Source organism: Cydia fagiglandana, chromosome Z, assembly GCF_963556715.1.
Source record: "Cydia fagiglandana chromosome Z, ilCydFagi1.1, whole genome shotgun sequence".
Classification (NCBI taxonomy): Eukaryota; Metazoa; Arthropoda; class Insecta; order Lepidoptera; family Tortricidae; genus Cydia; species Cydia fagiglandana.
Genome location: NC_085959.1, coordinates 33408067 through 33428297, shown reverse-complemented (window position 1 = coordinate 33428297; position 20231 = coordinate 33408067). Strand labels below are relative to the sequence as shown.

Here is a 20231-nt window from a genome sequence, read left to right as displayed (position 1 = left end):
AACAAGTCCCAACAGCCTTACGAAGCACAATCAGTCAAACAGTAAACAAACGTAGTATTGAACTTGGCAACGGGTTCACAAATAGATCGCGTATAGAGTTCCCGCCTAAAGGCACGGAGGCTTTCAGGCGTTCGTACAGTGGAGCGGCCGGCACGCGACTGGGGCGGATCGATCCGCCCTGGCGGCACAGCCATGCTCCCGCGGGGATGCAGATGCACACGCGAGAACACGCGCCTCTGGATCTGGCTTTCAAATCCTATCATCCACAAATCAACAACATAGCGGATGAGATTCTGATCAAGGTTACAAATGCATCATGCATGCATCAACATATTAAGATGAGATTCCGTAGATCTTTGAAATTAATTCGAATAAAATGATAACGATAAGTTTGGTTTAAACAGCAACACTTAACTGCCCATCAGTCGACCTTATTACAAAAGGCATAAGGTCGATGTACAGTTAACAGTGTGGGCGATGGTTTTTACACCCCCGTACACAGGAGTTTGATTTTCTTTTCACTTAATTTAATGTAGCGCTATGCTGCAATTTAAAAGAAAAATTTAATTGTCTCAAACTGCGGGTAATCATTTTCGTGACAAAGACAAAAAAAATGTTATGTAAAACATAGAATTGTCAGTTAATGAAATAAAAATTTAAGTGCCGTTTCAGATTATCGAGTATGTACTCGACTCTTCCTGCCACATCCTGTCGCCGCAGCTCTACATCCGCGCGCAAACACAAATTGAATAACTCACAGAAGATCCACGTATTCGAATCTGAAGAACGACGGACCATCTATTCGTGGCGAGTGTCCCTCGGCAAAGTGGGAGCTCAAAGTGTGGCGAGAACCTAACATCTGCAATGTTTCTTTTCGCAGATATATATCTCGTTGTATTTGAACATTTATCTATATTATTTGCAGGCAAGACCTACGTTTTAAATATTTATATCATTATTTCCACGGTATGATGGAAGGTAGGTTCGTCCGTAGAAGTTGGCATGCTCTGGTATTTAGATACGGGTAAAATTGTACCTAATTATTTCACGTAATTTAAATTTTAATAGGGACACCAAGAAAATTGAATATACATATTTGTATTATGTTAATAATAAAATTTTGATAAATGCTGTTTTTCTTTAAAAAAATATCTACTATTAACAAGCCTAAACTAAATGTTATCATAATCAGATCAGCGTGTTACTGTAATATTGTATCGTCACCAAAGTTAATTGGAGACAGGTAAAATGAATAAAAATTAGTATTACTGAATTATTAACAATCCATTTCATTTTTCAATAATTACAAGAAGTTTTTTAAAAAAGAACAATCAAATTGATGAGATACTTATATTCAGTTCAAAAACCATAGACCAGAGCCTAATATACTCGCCGTAATTATTCAGCAGAGCGTAGAATTTCATATAAATCGTAGTTGAATTTATCTAGATCCCGTCGGCAGGGAAGGACGACAGGGGCGATAATTAGTGCGATCGCTATTCTAAGAGAGGAGGCCCGGCCCTTCCTCCGGCGACGGCTAAAAATGGCCCAATCAGTCAAACGAGCGGCGGGAATCACACGTCGGATGTTGTTAGCGATGAACACAGGCTGAAGTGCATCAAACTAACATGACAGAAAATAGCTCGAGATCTTTGAGGAAAACTACTCACGGCCTGTTAAAGTGGTTTATAGACAAATGTTCGATTCTGCACACCACATTGTCGGTTGTCGATAAGGTTGATTTCAAATTGAAGCTATTTGGAAGTAGCGCCTTACTGACAACCGACAATAAGTACCCTTTTGGTCGAAAACGTCACATGTGTATTCCCAATTTTGTTCAATCTAAATTAGTTACATAGAGTTTAGAATAAGTAAACCCAAATAGAAGAGCAATAATGACAACCAACCAACGATTGAAGACATACAGCTATACGCATTAACATTTTCAAAAACTACAATATAGCGTTCACATTGACACTAAAGTATTTATGTAGGTACTTTATGCCAAGATTGCGAAAATGAAGGAAGAAAAGTGACGTACCTAACTGTGAAATCATGCAGCAATCTCGTGAGCGCAAACTGAAACAATCCTTTGGGGGTTTCTGAAGCACCCTCGTATTGCCTGCGCTACGAATAATGAATTACTGTAATGTGTTCTACTTTTTCAGTGTCAGCTTTCGCTACAGTTGCAGCAGATTTACCCTCAAATTGCGATTAGGTAGGAGACAATCTGCCGCCAATTGCTTTATCTAAAATTTGTGAATCAACAAAGCTTATTTCTTTTTTTTTTTTTATGAAATAGGAGGCAAACGAGCAGACGGATCACCTGGTGGTAAGCGATTACCGCCGCCCATGGACACCCGCAACACCAGAAGAGTTGCAAGCGCGTTGCCGGCCTTTTAAGAGTACGCTCTTTTCTTTTATAAACGGACTCGACAAACAGTAAAAACAGCAGATATGTAATTCAATTGTTAAGATTAAGTGCATAATTTTTTCTTCGTTGCCAAAAAATAACAGTCACACATAGTATTAAACCATATTCGTACAAACGTATCTTATGTGAAAAGCAATAAAAACCTAATTGATGGCAGAAGATAATAAGTCGTAAAATGAATATTGAAAATACGCTTTAGACCGTTTATAGAGCCTCAATACCGATTTATAATCTTCTATGGCTTGAATAAATACGACGGTATTTATACAGGAATTTATAATCCCGGATAACGGCGAGATCAGGAATTATCTGTATTAATATTTCACATTGGGAATACCCGAATCTGGGAATAATACACATAATAAATGAATTGATAGATACTTGAAAAACAATTTATGTACACATACTGTATCGTCATCAAATTTCATTAACTAAGTATCCTGAAATTAGAGTAACTGGGAGTTTTCAGAAACTAGTCTACCCAATTAGCGCGTATTGTTTAGAGTTGCATTAAACTTAATAAAAACTTGGTTTGGTGTTCATTTCATTAACTAGAAGCGATAAATAACCCTCCTTTTGCGTTGCCGTAGTCGGGTAAAAAAGGAAAATACATAGTTGATTCCCATAAACACAAACTGACACCGATTAACTTTTCTTAAATACCTACTCACGCTAATTGGGTAATTTACTGAAAACTCCCAACTACCTAACAAACATTACCTGTATGCCTATCAATAGTTAATATTTGTTTTAAGCAACAGTTATTTTTTGTCAGAAGAAGAAGGAGAAAAGTGTTTGGAATATAGTTGTGCATTTCACCATAATTATTCCATATATCCTAAAGTAAAAATAGGCATTTTATAATTTAGAAAAGCAAACTAAAATTATAATGTCACCATTAAAGGCGTAAAACAACGGTCTGTCGGCCGGGCCAGCAATAACTCAGCCCGAAAGAAGATAATTTACGACTCGTAATCCTAACAACCGGAATATATCTCCGACAGGATACGGATATTTTATTGTCCTTTATGTGAGCTGTTAAGTTTTTAAAGTAAACTAATTTAATTTAGTGAGGTTAATTACCGTCGAGATTTAACAATACTTATGGTCTTATATTTCGTATATCATTCATATTATCACATGTTCTCAGCGACATACAGAACCGACCAAATCGTAGGGTAACCTAATCAACGCTATCGTCGGCACCCCACCAACGGATGGTAAAGTGTCATTCTATGGCACTTTCTAACTATGTAAACAAACTGCCATATTAAAATTGTCTCTGAATGTCAATTTACTAGTGACTTTTGTTTACATGGTTAGCAAGTTCCATAGAATGACACTTTAGGACGTTATTGTAAGGCACATCACTCTGCGAATTTATATAAAAACCAATGACTGTGACAGTGTGTAATACAGTTAGATAAGACTGCGATATAATAGCTTTACAAAGTTTTTATATGTTAAAGTTAAAGTATACGAAGGTGACAGATAGTTTTAACGCTATTTGTAGAGATAACTTTATATTTAGGTACAAAAGCATCAGAACGTAGCCAATACTTTTTGTAAACTTTTACAGCTTACCAGTTTTTTTAGCTTTTCAGTGCCATTCTTTGGTTAGTTCAGTATATGTATAAAGCTAAGACCTCACGCACAAGAGGGCACCTGAAGGGTGGTATTTAATAATGCATCACTTTACTTTGCGTATTTGCGGAGAGTCGAGGGGCGGAGGTTGCGCCGACTCATGCTTTATTAAACTAAGAAGAGATATCGACTAGCCACACTCTCTAGCTCGTACTGCACCAAGTCGAATTATTGTAAAAGATACCTTCGTGTGTACAAAAGTAAGTTTCAATTTAAAACCATCGGAGGGCAGTCACATGAGTTGGGTGAAATAATCATTCGATATATTCTCCGCGAGTGATCCGGGCACGAGCTTAAAGATATTTACGGGCCTCGCGACTGATATATGAACCCGCACTTCCGTTCTTACCGTTTGCTTACGGCAAATAGAGACAGTTTTTTACCAAAGGAACCATATCGCTCATATTTCAATCGCTACTGCATAATTTGTACCGGTGCCAGTTTTTCTGAGTAATGGCCTACCTGACGGGTCTACGTACCCCAATAGTGAGATATGTAGGCGGAGATACATGTAAACGCGAATGATAGGTACCTCGGCGCCGCGCCGCCCAGAAATAGGTTCTTTAGAACTTTAGACAGAATTCGGCCGGAAGCCGACTCTTCACGTAATCCCACAGACAACTGAACAGATAGTATTATTTCGTAGGTATGTACTTTAATGTTGGAGCAGATTTGAAAACTACGTACAAAATTATATTTTGTCATTTATATTAAGTGGTTAATAGTCATAGAAAATGGTCTCCTTTTTATGGAAATTATGAACATTATGAAATTCCGAAATTATTCCATGTGAACATTTCCCAAATTTGGAAACTTTCAGACGGCTGGTGAGTACGCGGGGGTTAGTATGCGCGTCTCGTGCGCAGGTCTGCGGGCGGTAATTAGGTTACGGTCCCCACGCACCGCCCGCGGGCTCTCTTTGATTTCACTTCAAAGCCACTCTTCGCAAATGGTCCGACGGGCTGCATCGGTTAGCTGTCTGACGACACCTATACTCTATAAATAGACACAAAAAATACTATAATATAAATTTCATATTATTTTATGAAAATGCTTACAGTAGGTACATTTTAGAAATAATTAAGGTACCTACGAATTAATTTAAATACAGTTGCAAGTAACGCCCCATTTAGAAGGAACAAGAACTTGCATGCAATTTACATTGCGGTAAGGTAAGTACCCCTATTAACGAGCCCATTAAAATCGGCACTGATTACCGCGGTATGTACAAAAAGGCGTTTTATAAGAAAGCCTAGTGACTTCTTAAAAATTGAAGTACATACAAATATAGCTTTCTATATTGAATGTCGAATAAGTATAACACTATTAAAGAAACACAAAGTAAACAATTCGAAAACCGTAAACTAACTCATCGGGGGCGCAGGATTTGAATACTCCATACTAACGCGCAACACCTCAAGAAAGCAAACGCGTATTTTATTTAGTGATTTTCATAGTAATGGTGAATATTACAGAAATACTAAGACTTTATATCAATTCTTAACAATGATATTTATGGTTCCCAAATCCTCAATCTGTAAATATTTGCTTACCAATAGTAAAAAACAGGAAATTAAAAACCTCGGTGTTGGGTTCCATTTTTTGGTGTGGTTCCTAATTTCGAGGTATACCTCGGTAATAGCGGAAACAGTATTTTAAGTTCGAAGGGTTATATATTCATATGTAAATACATATTTCCGTAACTCTTGATGTTATTGAAATATTTAACCATCTATAAAGCTAGAGAGCTATTAACGTGGTATGAAATCTATTCATGAACTCTTAATTTTGACTACAGATTTAAGCACTTAACTGGAGGTTTCCTTAGAAACCATTATATGAGAATCTTGCTTAAATATTGATATAAAAACAAAAGCATGGCTGACAAGTCTGTTTTAAACAATGTTTCGTAATAATTATTATCTTCCATTTTGATTGTGTTCAAAATATACGCAATCGTTATTTATTTTTATTACTCGTAAATGGGTTTTACAAAAATGTGAATTAAACCGTTTAGCGATGGTTACAAAAGACATCACTCGGTAATATGATATATGGGAACCCAATACCGACCCACCTACAACTTTGGTAGGAAATAAATAAGTTCATAATATAATTATTATAAAACCTATTGTATTATTTTAATTAGAACATATAATACACCAACATACAATCGCAATCCAACGCGGCAACGCAGCGAGCGTGATGGGCACCTTTGCGTCGAGGGCAGCCCGGTACGGGTTTCAGTAGGTTGTTTATTTTATACATATTTAAGTTTAGTTTTTAATTAATTTAAAATTATGTTTGGATTATGACTGTGTTATTAATAAAAGATGCAGTAAGTACATCCAATATTAATTTATTTTAATATTTGATTTCACGTATCATTGGATCAATTTAATGTTGATGGGCATTTATTTGTGTGATGAACACATATATTTGTTCCTAAGTCATGGGTGTTTTCTATGTAGGTATATAAGTATGCCCAGCAGTGGGACGTATTGTATAGGCTGAATTATTATTTATATATTATAAATTTGTATTTATCTATATAAGTATGTATATCGTCGCCTAGTATCCATAGTAGAAGCTTTGCATAGTTTGGGGCTATGTCGATCTGTGTAAGATGTCAACTTTATTTATTTTATGTAGATACTTGTATACAGCATATATTTTTGATACGACCACATATATATTATTACCTATAGTTCGTTTTTTTAGCATTAGAAAGAACTTGCAAAAGGTAAGCGATCTTGACATGTCTTTTAATTGAAAAACACTTTTTAAAAATCAAAAACTATTACTTATGAAAGCAGAAGAATATAAATGATTGTATTAGATTCATAATTGTTACATATTTGCCGTAACTTATTTTTAAAATGTGTTTTTCAATTAACCCTTAAATTGGCATTGTGCATCACAGTGTACGTTAGTTAGTAAAAATTCCTGTCGTAAACATATCTAATTTCCTAAGCTTTTATTAACAGAAACTACTTAATAATGATGTTATCAATAGTAATTAAATATGTGATATGGCATAAAATTAAAATTAACGTCGCTATCAAAAAATCTGTTCGAAGCGGCGACGCTCGCCAGTACCTCTAATAAGTTTTATTAAATTTTAACAACTTTTCTGTAGGCAAGTTATGATTATTATGTTTTGTGTTTCATAAGAAAGTGGTAAAGTATATGAATAATTGGTCATTTTGTGTGCATAAGGCATAATAATAAAGATAATCACTGGTAAATTGGAATGTACACCACGGTTACCGTTGACAAGTTTGTAAAGATGTACTTACATTCAACTACGGTAACCACCGTGTACGTTGCCAACCTATCTGTACTTAACTTTTGTTTTTAATCTATCGATTTTACGTGTCCTTGTTTATTTAAAATATTTTTAAACAGAATGGTTTCCTTTCTTTGTCTGTAGTATTTAATACTATGTAGATCGCATAAGATTTTAGCTTTAATTCACGTAAAAAATGTATGTTCCGATTATGAATCAGATTCCGATGAGGAACCAACGCGCATTCAAACAATACTATTCTGACGATAGCCCTGATCCACCTTCTATAAATTCTTCTTTGGAGCGATTAAATTTGCTAGACAGCTTGTCGGACGAGGATGATGTCGATAAATATAATCAAGCACGATTTAATTCCGAAAGCACGTTGATTCTCTTTCGAGCGTATTAGAGTTCTGTAATCTCCATCTACAGTTATTTATGGTGCTTTGCCTACACTACACTTCAACACTCATCGCCATTAACTACATACTAGGGCAACAAGAGGTTCATATAAACACGTGAAATGTACCAGCCTGAAAAAAAAACAGAATTAGATACTGCTTTAGGTTACTTTTAGAACTTCCGGATTGAGCTAACTATTCGAAGGACATTGTAAAGCGACGAAGATTGGTAACCGATGAAATGAAAGTTGAGAAACTGTGCCATAAGAAAAAAAATACAAAAGGCTCTGAAATAGCGTCCTAGAGTTACAGACAGTCTTTGGTTTAACAACATGGGGCATTTTCCTGAGAGTGGACCGTAAAATGTACACTACTACAGGGATAGACAAAATTTTATAGCGTCAAATGCAACATGTTCCTTTGTTTAATTGTCGGAGAAACAAAAACACTAAATTGCTTTTAACAATTTCACACTAAATTATGTTTTTTCATAATAATTTACATTAATTTTTATATAATATTTTACTGGCTTCTTGGCAGCGGTAACCAGCGTGTACATAGAACAATGTTACTTTTCTTGTTATAAAATTGGCAACGTGCATGGTGATGTACATAGATTTTCTGAAAAACCGATAATACTGGATTTTTTCAAACATTTTTCTGTAGACCCCCAGACGGTATTAAATAAAGGTATGCTACTATATCACTTGTTTTTACAAATTTTTACTCTTGCCAATTTAAGGGTTAAAAGACAGATCAAGATTGTTTACCTTATTTCTAATGCTAAAAAAACATACTATAAGGTGTAGTTAGTAGGTGTAAGTAGACTCAAAGGAATTCACATTCATAATTATTATGTTTTACTACAAATCCTCTTATTTTTCCTTATTGAAAAACAAAAAAAAAATATTCATTGTATCATATGATCGGAAATCTGATTAAATATAATACCTACTATTTATTTAACTACTATTGTCAAATAAATAAAAGTAGATATATAAAGAAGGAACTAAAAATGCGACGGGTTTAATATACCCTCGTAAAAAGGAACACTTATCCGCGGTATTTGGGTAGCAATGATCAATTACCACGGTAATAGGCGATTTCGACGTTTTAGGTTTAATAATTATTTTTTTCTATATAATTGGCCAAAACACGTCCATAAACGAATGAAATATAAATTTCGATGTACAAACTATCATAAAAAAATATGTCTTTGTTCATACAGAGCCAGCTTATGCTTCATTTTTGGCTGTCTTTGTAAAAGTTGCTTAACCCCCTCGTTAATAGGGGTACTTACCTTATTTGGTCGATCGACTGAATTAATTGTACTCTGTATTTAGCAATGTATTATCGAATATTACATGCAAGTTCACGCACCGTGTAAAAGTTACTTACCTTTTATAAGATGATTTCTTATGAATCATGATTATTTTATCTACAGAAAGATATTGTTACTATTTATGGAAAACGATTACTAACAATTACCATTTACTACAATAAAATAGGATTTACTACAGTTAAATAGAGGGCAAATTTCCCATATATAATTTTTAAGAAAAAAAAACCGACTTCCATGGGGGCCGATTAAAGATTATTGTAGATGGTACTCGTACACTATGTAGAAAACGAGGTAAAACCACCCACTTTTCTACTAGCATTTCGCTTCTGTATAATGGCTCCTCTACAGGATGGGCCAACGCCGGCCACTCCAAGGGACGCAGCCATGCGGTAGAATGAGATAGCAATATCACTTGCTCCCTCTAACGCATAAATGCATCCCTTGGAGTGGCCGGCGTTGGCCCATCGTGAAGAGGAGCTATGAGGGTCGTAGTTCTAGCCTAACCTAACCCACTCCTCAGATAGCAGTTCGGTTCTGTGCGGATCGCAGTTCGAACCTAATCAAACCCACTTTTCAAGTAGCATTTCGTTTCTGTAAGGCTCGCAGTTCTAACCTAACCTAATCCTTGTTCGGTTCTGTGAGGATCGCAGTTCAAACCTAACCTAATCCACTTAATGGCGCATGCCGTGCGGTGTACGGGGGTTTAAGCGGGAGGGGCTAGTAAGATTGGCATCATCGTACTTTATACCTACATTAATTTTATGGTAGGTAATCATAGTTGTTTATTTAGTTAAGGTACCAATAGTGGTTTTCTGGGTCAAGGTCCGGGTCCGAGTCCGGGTCCGAGTCCGGGTCCGTGTCCGGGTCCGAGACCGGGTCCGAGTCCGGATCCGAGTCCGGGTCCGAGTCCGGTTCCGAGTCCGGGTCCGAATCCGGATCCGAGTCCAAGTCCGGGTCCGAACCGGATCCGGGTATGAGTCCGAGTCCGGGTCCCAGTCCAAGTCAAAATCGAAATTCGTAATCACCAAACGTGTACCATGCGTCATTGAAGAGTTCTGTTCTGGTCATCATCAGCAGTTCCACTTCATCAAATGCGACAGTTTTTAATGTAAATGCTTGATTTTATGATGAAAATACAAAAAAATCTATACGTATGCCTTTAATATTTGAGGAGTTCCCTCGATTCCTTATGGATCCCATCATCAGAACTCGAGCTTGACAAAAATGTGGCTTAAAAACTTAACTTGCTTAACGAACATAACTAAAAGGAAAAATCGCCAAACGTGAACTATGCGTCGTTTAAGAGTTCTGTTCTGATCATCATCAGCAGTTCCACTTCATCAAATGCAACAGTTTTTAATGAAAATGCTTGATTTTCTGATGTAAATACAAAAATCTCTATACGCATGCCTTTAAGATTTGAGGAGTTCCCTTGATTCCTCATGGATCCCATCATCAGAACTCGAGCTTGACAAAAATGTGGCTTAAAAACTTAACTTGCTTAACAAACATAACGAAGAGGACAAATCGCCAACCGTGAACTATGCGTCGTTGAAGAGTTCTGTTCTGATCATCATCAGCAGTTCCACTTCATCAAATGCAACAGTTTTTAATGAAAATGCTTGATTTTCTGATGTAAATACAAAAGTCTCTATACGCATGCCTTTAAGATTTGAGGAGTTCCCATGATTCCTCATGGATCCCATCATCAGAACTCGAGCTTGACCAAAATGTGGCTTAAAAACTTAACTTGCTTAACAAACATAACGAAGAGGACAAATCGCCAACCGTGAACTATGCCTCGTTAAAGAGTTCCGTTCTGATCATCATCAGCAGTTCCACTTCATCAAATGTCACTTTTTTGGGTGTATATGCTTGATTTGTTGATAAAAACCCAAAAATCACTATATGTATGCCTTTAAGATTTGAGGAGTTCCCTCGATTCCTCATGGATCCCATCATCAGAACTGGGTTTTGACAAAAACGGGACCAATCTGTATGCATATACATTCAATCAAAAAAAGAATTTTCAAAATCGATCCAGTAATGACGGAGATATGGAGTAACAAACATAAAAATAAAAAAATAAAAAAATAAATAAAAAAAAACATACAACCGAATTGATAACCTCCTTCTTTGAGATTTGGAAGTCGGTTAAAAACTACAGCATTCATCGCTTTCGTTCTGAAAATGAAGTGCTAAAACATTTGAAGAGGTAAACGTAGGATGCGTGGCGCTCAGCCGCTTACTCTAAGGGCCCTCCGAGACTGAAGTGTTTGCAGATAGATAATAGACAACGCAGCTTTCAGGTGGAAGAGTTTCGTTTTAAAAGTAGAATAGTAAAATAATTCTACAGATTTTTTATATCTCTTGTACGGAATGTTCAGTTTTGGCTATGTAAATATTGGCTTTACCCACCTTGCTAAATCGTATCATTATAGTTATAAAAGGCGGTATCTTAATAACAACGGCGACTGAAAAGTGTCAAGCAAAAGAAAACTAGGTTTAAAAACTGTAATGGTAATAAATGTAACAGAACTTCAATTAAAACGTGATCTGCTAGATATTGATATGCTCATTACGCTCACATTACCACCACGGTGAGTGAGCCAACTTAAGTACATTGCGTCCGAATTTTAATAACAGAAGTTCCATGAGACTTAACTGTTAAATCGGTATATTAAAACGGCTCTTAATATATTCAATCAGACTATCGCGGAGGCTGCGACAGCTGAAGAGACCACAGCTCCGGCTTATAGCTGGGGCCATGACTGGCCATGCACGCCTCATTTAACAAGCACCTTTTAACCCTACGTATAACAGATAGCCCCCTCTGCAGAGCATGCATGTAGGTAGAGGAGACAGCCGCCCACGTCATTCTCGAATGCCCAGGGGTGGCAGAATACCGGGCACAACACCTCGGCTCACCGGGGTCTCTCCCAGAAGTCGTCGGCGACGTCAAGGGTCTGCTAGGCTTCTTGGTAGAGTTGGGTTGGCAAGAATAGTGCCGCCAACCCACCACGCAAAATAGGCGCAATAATATGACGTCGAGTTGCGGAAACCAAGCCCGCGAGAACCTATAACCTATATTCAATAAGAGCCCGAATTGTTTACCAATAATATGCCAACGCAAGTTGTTGCGCCGAGTAACGTAACATCCATTCTTTCTAGATCCATGGTACATTTACTATACCAGCAGTTAGTGCCCGCGGCGCCCCAGAGCGCTCGTTAGTACGTACCCAGATACCCCGAAACAAATCCGGAACAATTCTTGCAAATTTACTGATAAATGTTCGTCTGCTTACATTTCCGCGTCTAGGGGGCCATCGTGGAATGTCTGCGGTATTTACAGGCCTTTTAGAATGTACACTAATATCAGAATTATATTTGAATTTTGGATTATAGCTTTATAATTTCTTCATAGTACCTTAGAAAAGTAACACCGAATTTGGTCAGTGGAACTTCATTTCGTTTTCCAATCTTTTTAGGAAGATTTCCGACACGAATTTTCACGTAGAATGGGCAATTTTTTTTTTCCTCGCGATTTCTCGGCATTTTTGCCACGGCTCATGGGAGCTTGGGTCCGCTTGACATCTAATCCCAAGAATTGGTGTAGGCACTAGTTAGGGTTCCGTATTTTTACGAAAGCGACTGCCATCTGAACTTCCAACCCAGAGAGAGGGTAAACTAGGCCTTATCGGGATTAGTCCGGTTTCATCACGATGTTTTCCTTCACGTAGAATGGGCAATAAAGCACCATTAAGTAAATATTACATATATTATACAACATGAATATTACTGCTGAGTCGGCATAACATCAACTGAGAATCTCATATTTGCGGTATCGTTTTGTGTCGTCCCATTCATTTTTCGTCAAGTTCTTAAATTAGTCCTATTCTGCTTTCGTCACTCATTCTACATTCGTCACAATCGTCGGTGGCTTTCAATGTAGAATGCGTGACGAAAGCAGAATAGGACTAATTTAAGAACTTGACGAAAAACGAATGGGACGACCCAAGACGATACCATATTTCTGATAACTGAGTATTCAGTGAAAATAGAATGAAATTACTTGCTAAGCCGCCAGCTCTTGGTAGGACGTCCCGTCGGTTAGGTCCTGCAATGACATTCCGTCCACGTCGCACTTGTAATCAGGCCCCCGACTTGGATCGACTAGCGATTGCACATTAAATTACAAATAAGAGCACGAACGCATCCTGACCTGACGCCTCTAGGTAGGTAGGTACTCGTATTTATTGGTTGGCGACATTTAGACGCTTTGTGTTTATTTTGAGTGCTATTTGCACTGAATAGTGAGCATCAAAAGTAACGGATACGACTATGCGTCAAAAGTATCTACCATTCTCTAACAGCCTATAAAGAGAGATAAGCCTCTATAAGTCGTTTTCTACCTGAAATGTAGAGATTTATTTTTAGTTGAAAAAGGTTAAATATATATATATATATATATTTATATTATTACCTACTAATTATTACGAAATTAAGCTGATTGTTCTAATTATTCATTATTATTCTAAAAACACCGGCCAAGTGCAAGTCTGAGAAGCGCCCCAAGGGTTTTGTGATCACACTTTTTTTACAAAGTTTATTTTTTTCCTTAGAATCGAATTACGACTGGACCTACCAACTATATTCTGTATTTTTTTTCTTAATATTTGGCGCATTGGTTTTGGGCTATTTTACTAGCGGACACATAGGTACTAAAATCTATAATACCTAGATGACAAAGCTCTGTTATACAATAGAGCTTTAGAGCTTTACAGAGCTTTAATTACTTACACACGCACCTAGTGATTCACCTATAGGTTTTAATGTGAACTTGAACTGAGCAATTATTTTTACTTAATGAGCCTATTCGAAAATAACTGCACGATTGCTTCTGTATAATGTGCTTATAGTTGTATTATATCGGTATATTAATTTTAATATTATAACACGACAATGTAGCAATGCTACAAGTGCGCCATCTTACGATGAATAGCTGAACGTCTGAGTAACTGCACCTTTTCACCCGCGAAAGTGTTTTCAGTTTGTTCCGCTCAACAACAGATGGCGTTGTCTAGTCTAAATATTTTCTTGCCTTGCATACTAACATTTTTTGATTGTATAAAATAGTATGAATTATGTGTCAAAAAGTTATTTAGTACTAAGAGTGCAAATAAAAAAAGGAATGTTTCATGGGAAGCGTGGCGCACCGACGCTTGTAATAGTTGTAATTCCAGGGGTGTCACAAGCACGCTGCCGGTCGTTGAATAAAAACACTAACACTTCCTATTTATAAATATAACCCCTACCTACTATCATCTGAGAGGTGGCACTATATAGGCTCTATTATTTTTTGGTATTTCGTTAAATAACATTTATTTTTTTAATACTCCACAACACTAAACGTAATTAAGTTGGCAGAGTCAATATATGAAGATATGATATGAGTATGCCGGTTAAAGTGGCATTCCACACTTTATTCTTTCAATACCTTATACGAATTGTCTATCTACCTGATTTTTAAGGAGCTACCCGAGGTTTTCATCGATTTTTGACAAGTTTTGAATCGTATCTTCTTTTTTTGCACTACAGATAGAATTATAAGACAAACGGTTATCGGTTCTTCAATCTTTTATCTCCGGTTTTGTCCACCGGATTTTGAAAAAAATGAATACTTATTTTTTTATGAATTTTTTAAACATTGTCTAAAAGAGCACTTTTTTCGTATCTAAGTAGTTTGCAGTGAAGGATCTTACATGTACGAAATCTACATATTTCGGTTCGTCTTTGAAGTCTCAAAAATTGTGTCCAAGGTTTTAATTTTAAACTAATTAACACAAAAGTTATGGCCAGAAAACCAGTTTTTTAGCCTAAAATTGTTCAACTTTGTTGCCAAATATCTCGAAGACAATGAACTTTAAAGTAAATATGGGATACTATATTGCTTAAAGCCGTTGCTATTAATATGATAAGCTACAAAAAACATTAGAAAACTAAGGGATTCAGATCGAAGGTCATTGGCGTGGGGAGCCCCTTAACACAAAATTCAATAAAATAAATCGGACTGTACTACGCAGTGGAAAGGACCCCGCAGTTTTTATGAAGTGCAAATCTCGCAAAAAGAGGTATATACATAATTATTATGTATAATATATATGCAGTATGTATCAGAACGAAAGGCCAAGAAAGAGATCCATTTATGTTTAGGTCATACTGAGCAACTTTTACTATGGGACCAACCTCGAAAACGCGGAAAAAAATTGGAAGTTTCATACATTTTGCTGGTCTGATGTTGAAATTTTCTATGGGATAGTCAATTTTTTTTCCGCATTTTGAGGTTGGTCCCATAGTAAAGGTTGCTCAGTATGACCTAAACATTATTGGGTATCTTTCTTTGCCTTTCGTTCTGACACATACTGTATTATACTCAACGGGTAACAGAGCGGGCGTCGTAGCATGGTGACATGAAAAATTACGCTCGCGAACGGCAGCTAAATTATCGGCAAAAAGAGAAGCAATGATATTTCTCGACTCGCCTTTAGAGTTGGCAGTTTTAATTTGTTTACCCAACTAAAATACATTACTCACCTTAATTTGTTCGACAGCTTTCTTGGCGAGTCCGGGGTCCAATATCTTGATGTCAAGATCCGCTGCGCATCGCTTGGCTGTCTCGCTGAAAGCTGCTGCGTTCGCGTAGTGTGCCGGCGTTTCGTCACTGGTCTCCACTGGCGAATTGGGAGACAGGATGCCACTATCGCTATCACTAATGTTCACTGATTTGCGAGCAACCACCCGCCCTTCACCCGATGGTGACCTGAGCGGTATTCGGGACTTTTCACCGGTAGGAGACTTTACAGGAATACGTGACTTGGAATGCTCTTCTGGTTTAAATCCAGTGGTTGGATCGAATATTACGTAGTTATCCTTATCGCATCTCACTCTATTATTTACAGTCACAGTATATTTCTTATTTGGACTCAGATTTAGAAAAGGATCATCGCTATCGACTGGGCTTTCGGGTATGATAGATTGTATTTTAGGAGTGATTTTTGGAACCGATTTCCCGTCTATAGTTCGCCTCACCACTGTGTCGTTTGTAAACTTTAAACGAACGTATTCATTGGATATGGTTCTTCGTACAGGGGATGACAACAGCGGAGACGATTTCTCTTGTAGATTTCCTTTATTTTGGAAGAAGTTTATTTTTGGTTTCTCCATAGCTCTCGCCGGCGAAAAAGGCAATTTTAATCTAGAAACAACTTTCTTTTTTGTACTGTTAGGGCTTAAATCGAGTTCAGGATTTTGTAGAGTACTTTTATAGATAGGTAAAACACTACATTTTTGATCAGCTTTGAGAGCCTCCTTGGGCGGTTTGGAGGTATTTTTGACAACGTCTAATGACTTTAGTTTTCTAATTGGTGCTGGAGTTCTGAGCTTTTTCTCTCGATTTTTCTTATCAACATGAACTGATTCAACAGTAGTCGCCGCGCCTGCTTCTTTAGTAGGCAAGGATTCTTGTACCTTAATAAAAGTTTTGCTTCGATCACACATGAACGGTTCATTTTGAGTAATTGTAAATAAGTCATTTTCACTTGGATTGGAGAGAATACTGTCGATAACTATATCTATGTCAGAGGATTCGGAATTACTCTTGGATGATCTGTTTTCATTGATGATGCACGATATTCTTTCTTCGACGTGTAGGAGCTGGTCAGAGGCGTCGCTGCCGGCGATGCTGCGGGCCGAGCCACTTCCGGAGTCCAAAGGAGTCTCCACCTCAAGGATGGGGTCACGGGTGCGCACAGGGCCCCTTCGCGAACTTTCCGGGCACGACGACCTCCTTTTGACGGTGCCTGTGTCAGTTGAAGACGAATCCCAATCTAAGCTCGATATTGAACACTGGGCACCACTCTTTTTAGGTCGCCTAGGACTAGTCATTATTGTCAAATCACATTATAATTACCTATTTCACACTATACAAATCATAGTCAACTGATATGTAAGTATGTATTATTATATTATTAACTACACTTAAATTGTATGTCCAATATGTAGAAGGTTATGGAACATCGTACTTATATCGCAGATATTATAAAAAATGTTTGCAGTGTCATGTGATGTTTTTATAGGACATAGCAGACCCAACGAAGTTAGCTACCGGCGGAATCAAACGCGAGCATGTATTGTAGCCGAGCTCGATTGTTATCTAATTACTAACTCGCCACTCGGCCACCGCTGGGACCGTCGATACATTTAGTTACTTCCACTAATGGAACCGTTATTTACTCGCACTGGATGATGCCCCGCGATAAACGAACGTTAACTACTTTAATGGCACATTTTCACATTTAAAGTTACCGTTGTGTCGTTGTGAACGATCGACATAAGTAACAAATAACAACATATCGCTGGCCCAATACTACAGGGTCACATTTCCATGTAACATTTTCAAGGTAGTTGAACTTCGACTTAATATTAATGACAATGTTCAGTTCGTTAAAAGTGGTTAAAAGTGAAACATAGAACCCTTTGATATTGAGCCAGCGAAATTACATATGGATTAAGAAATCATTAACGAATCTAATCGACCTGTATTACTAAGTATCCAAAAATTCTAGTATATATTATTTTGTGTTTTTCAGGAAGTTGAATCACAACAAAAGTGAACAATTAAATAGTAGTTAGGTAGGTACCAATGTGTTTAACTCTCCTTTGTGTCATTTTCATGATATAATTTATAATACGTATATTCAAAAGTATACATTTTCAATCAATTGTACCATTTGTAGGTACCTAATGCCGTATTCACAAATATTTGCAAAACAAAATCCAACGTTGGTATCAATCAACTCTGCCACGCAGCTCCAATATTTGCTATCGATAATAAATTCCGCATTTTCAATCGAATAAAACTGTTGTCGGCGAATACTTTCATGTGAAATTCAACACGAGCGCACGTAACGTGTCTTTGCTCGACGTTCACGTAGGTACCTATTTCACTCAGACGCAGACCGGGGCGGAAGGCAGTTTTTACGTCGACCGACGTGCCGCCGCATCGTTTTGTCGGGTCTACACAAGCGCATACAAACGGTCTAACAGAACAACAAATATGGTAGGTATATTATATGACTTGTTGGTATAAATCGGAGGTTGTCGTGGCTATCGTGGGTTTGAACCTCGGCTCGTACCAATAAGATTCCTGCACTTTATGCTAAAAATATAACTTGATTTTTGTTGAGATTTTGTCCATGCGTTGTATGCGTTGTTATTGTTAGTGCAAATTGAGTTAAGTATCACCGATTGTAATGATTTTAATCAAATTCTAATAATGATCAGTACAGTATAGGATAGCGAGTATTATAAAAAGTGAGGCCAGTTTTAGAAACACATTGCTGGTAATAAATAGATTAAAAAACAAATTGAGCGAAGCACCTTCCTTGTATACGATAATCTATGGCTAGCGCGTACCTATCTCTTAACTCTTCAGTGCGCGCAACACGATGTTTTATAGGGTTTAGCAATAGATTTTCTGGATTATGCCGCCATTGTTATGCAAGAATCCATTGCCTGATACATCGCGAGCGCAATGCGATGTTTCGAGGCATTCTTATTACGAACGTTATGGACAATATTTTCTACGCATGTTTGAGAAAAAGTTATATACCTACCTATTTATTCACGATCACTAGACCAAGTCAGCAAACTCGACGGGCGATTCCGGGGAATTATTCCCAAGTGCCATCGCCGTAACCTAATTACCCAATAAGTAAAGGCCCTAAATATTGCCAACCAATGGGGGAAGCAAATAATGCTGACACACAACAAATTTACAATTCATATTACTTGTATTAGGTACTTATTTGTATGTTTTAAATTCAACAATGTTTTTTTTTTAATAATTTATACGTGAAATTAGCTTTAACGGCTTGCCATGGGTAAACATTCTCGTAGTAAAGCTTAAAACGTAGGTACTATAGAGCTTAAATCTCGTTTAGGCGGCGTTTGGTCCCCAGGCAGCCATTCAACTTTGCCTTACGCCATACTCGTACAATGCGTATTTTACGGAGTTTTAGTAAGTTATACATTATAAACATACCTATTTTACTTAAGCATGTTATTGGGCAACCAAAGGCACAAAGCTCAGTCCTTGCGGTAAAATTGTTGATGTACGTAACTCCAAATTAGTAATCTGCCGTATTGTGTTTAATATTGATGAAATTAGCTTTAGTACTCGAAAATAAAAATCAAACAAAGATAAATCTTACTCAATATGAAATTAATAATATAAAGGTAGGTCACCAAACTTATGAGTTGTTACTGTAGACATGGAGGTAAAGGAATTAATTTCATTACAGCATGCTACTATAACTTAATATCCAGGTGGATAATAAATATACGAGTAAACGGCATGACATTCCAAATTCACAATAAAGCAGCTACTTATAAATGTAGTATGTTGAAATAACATATTTTACTTTTATTCTTTCAGTAAATGTGAACTTTTCACTCCAGGCTATGCACCCCGGTTCGTCTGTGTTAAATGATTTACCGGCGCAGCGCAGCAAATATAGCTTTCGGAATAGGTAAACCTCTTTAATGGCACTAGTAGATTTCCCAAACAAGGGAGATATTCTGCCTCTCTCCAACCCGATATTTAGAACAAGGACGACACAATGGGTTTGTAGGAATCAGAATACAAGACGCGTCGATACCTCCCCGACGATATCCGACTAAATGGGTCAGGAAGGCGAAGTTTACGTCGCAATTTAGCATTAGGGAAACCGAAACGCAATAAAATTCGCGCTATAGAACCGGAATTAGGAAATTATACGGGAGTTCCTCGAATCCACCCCTACTAGATCTTTTAAACGATATTAACTCCATAAAGTACAATAGATTTTAACACGCTTTTATTAGGTCGACCTGTATGTAACTATGTAATGGAATCTAAGGTAACTAATTGAACCATCTTCCAAGGATCGTAGCGTCATGAATCATGAAAGTTGGCAGCTGTATATAGTTCTGATGACAATACAATAATATGGTACTGTCGAACTGATCTGATGATGGAGTCGGAAGATATGAACTGGAACTTCATGATGGAACATCGTATGA

General features: G+C 37.2%; 1 protein-coding gene across 1 annotated transcript in view; it reads right to left on the bottom strand.

Annotated features, from left to right (window-relative positions):
* LOC134678543 (protein sickie) overlaps positions 1–17069 on the bottom strand; it is a 199335-nt gene extending 182266 nt beyond the window's left edge. Inside the window, exon 1 of the mRNA XM_063537127.1 lies at positions 15705–17069. Within this exon, the coding sequence (XP_063393197.1) occupies positions 15705–17054 (1350 nt within the window). The 5' untranslated portion in view covers positions 17055–17069. The remainder of the gene's footprint in view (positions 1–15704) is intronic.
* Between the last annotated feature and the right edge of the window lie 3162 nt (positions 17070–20231).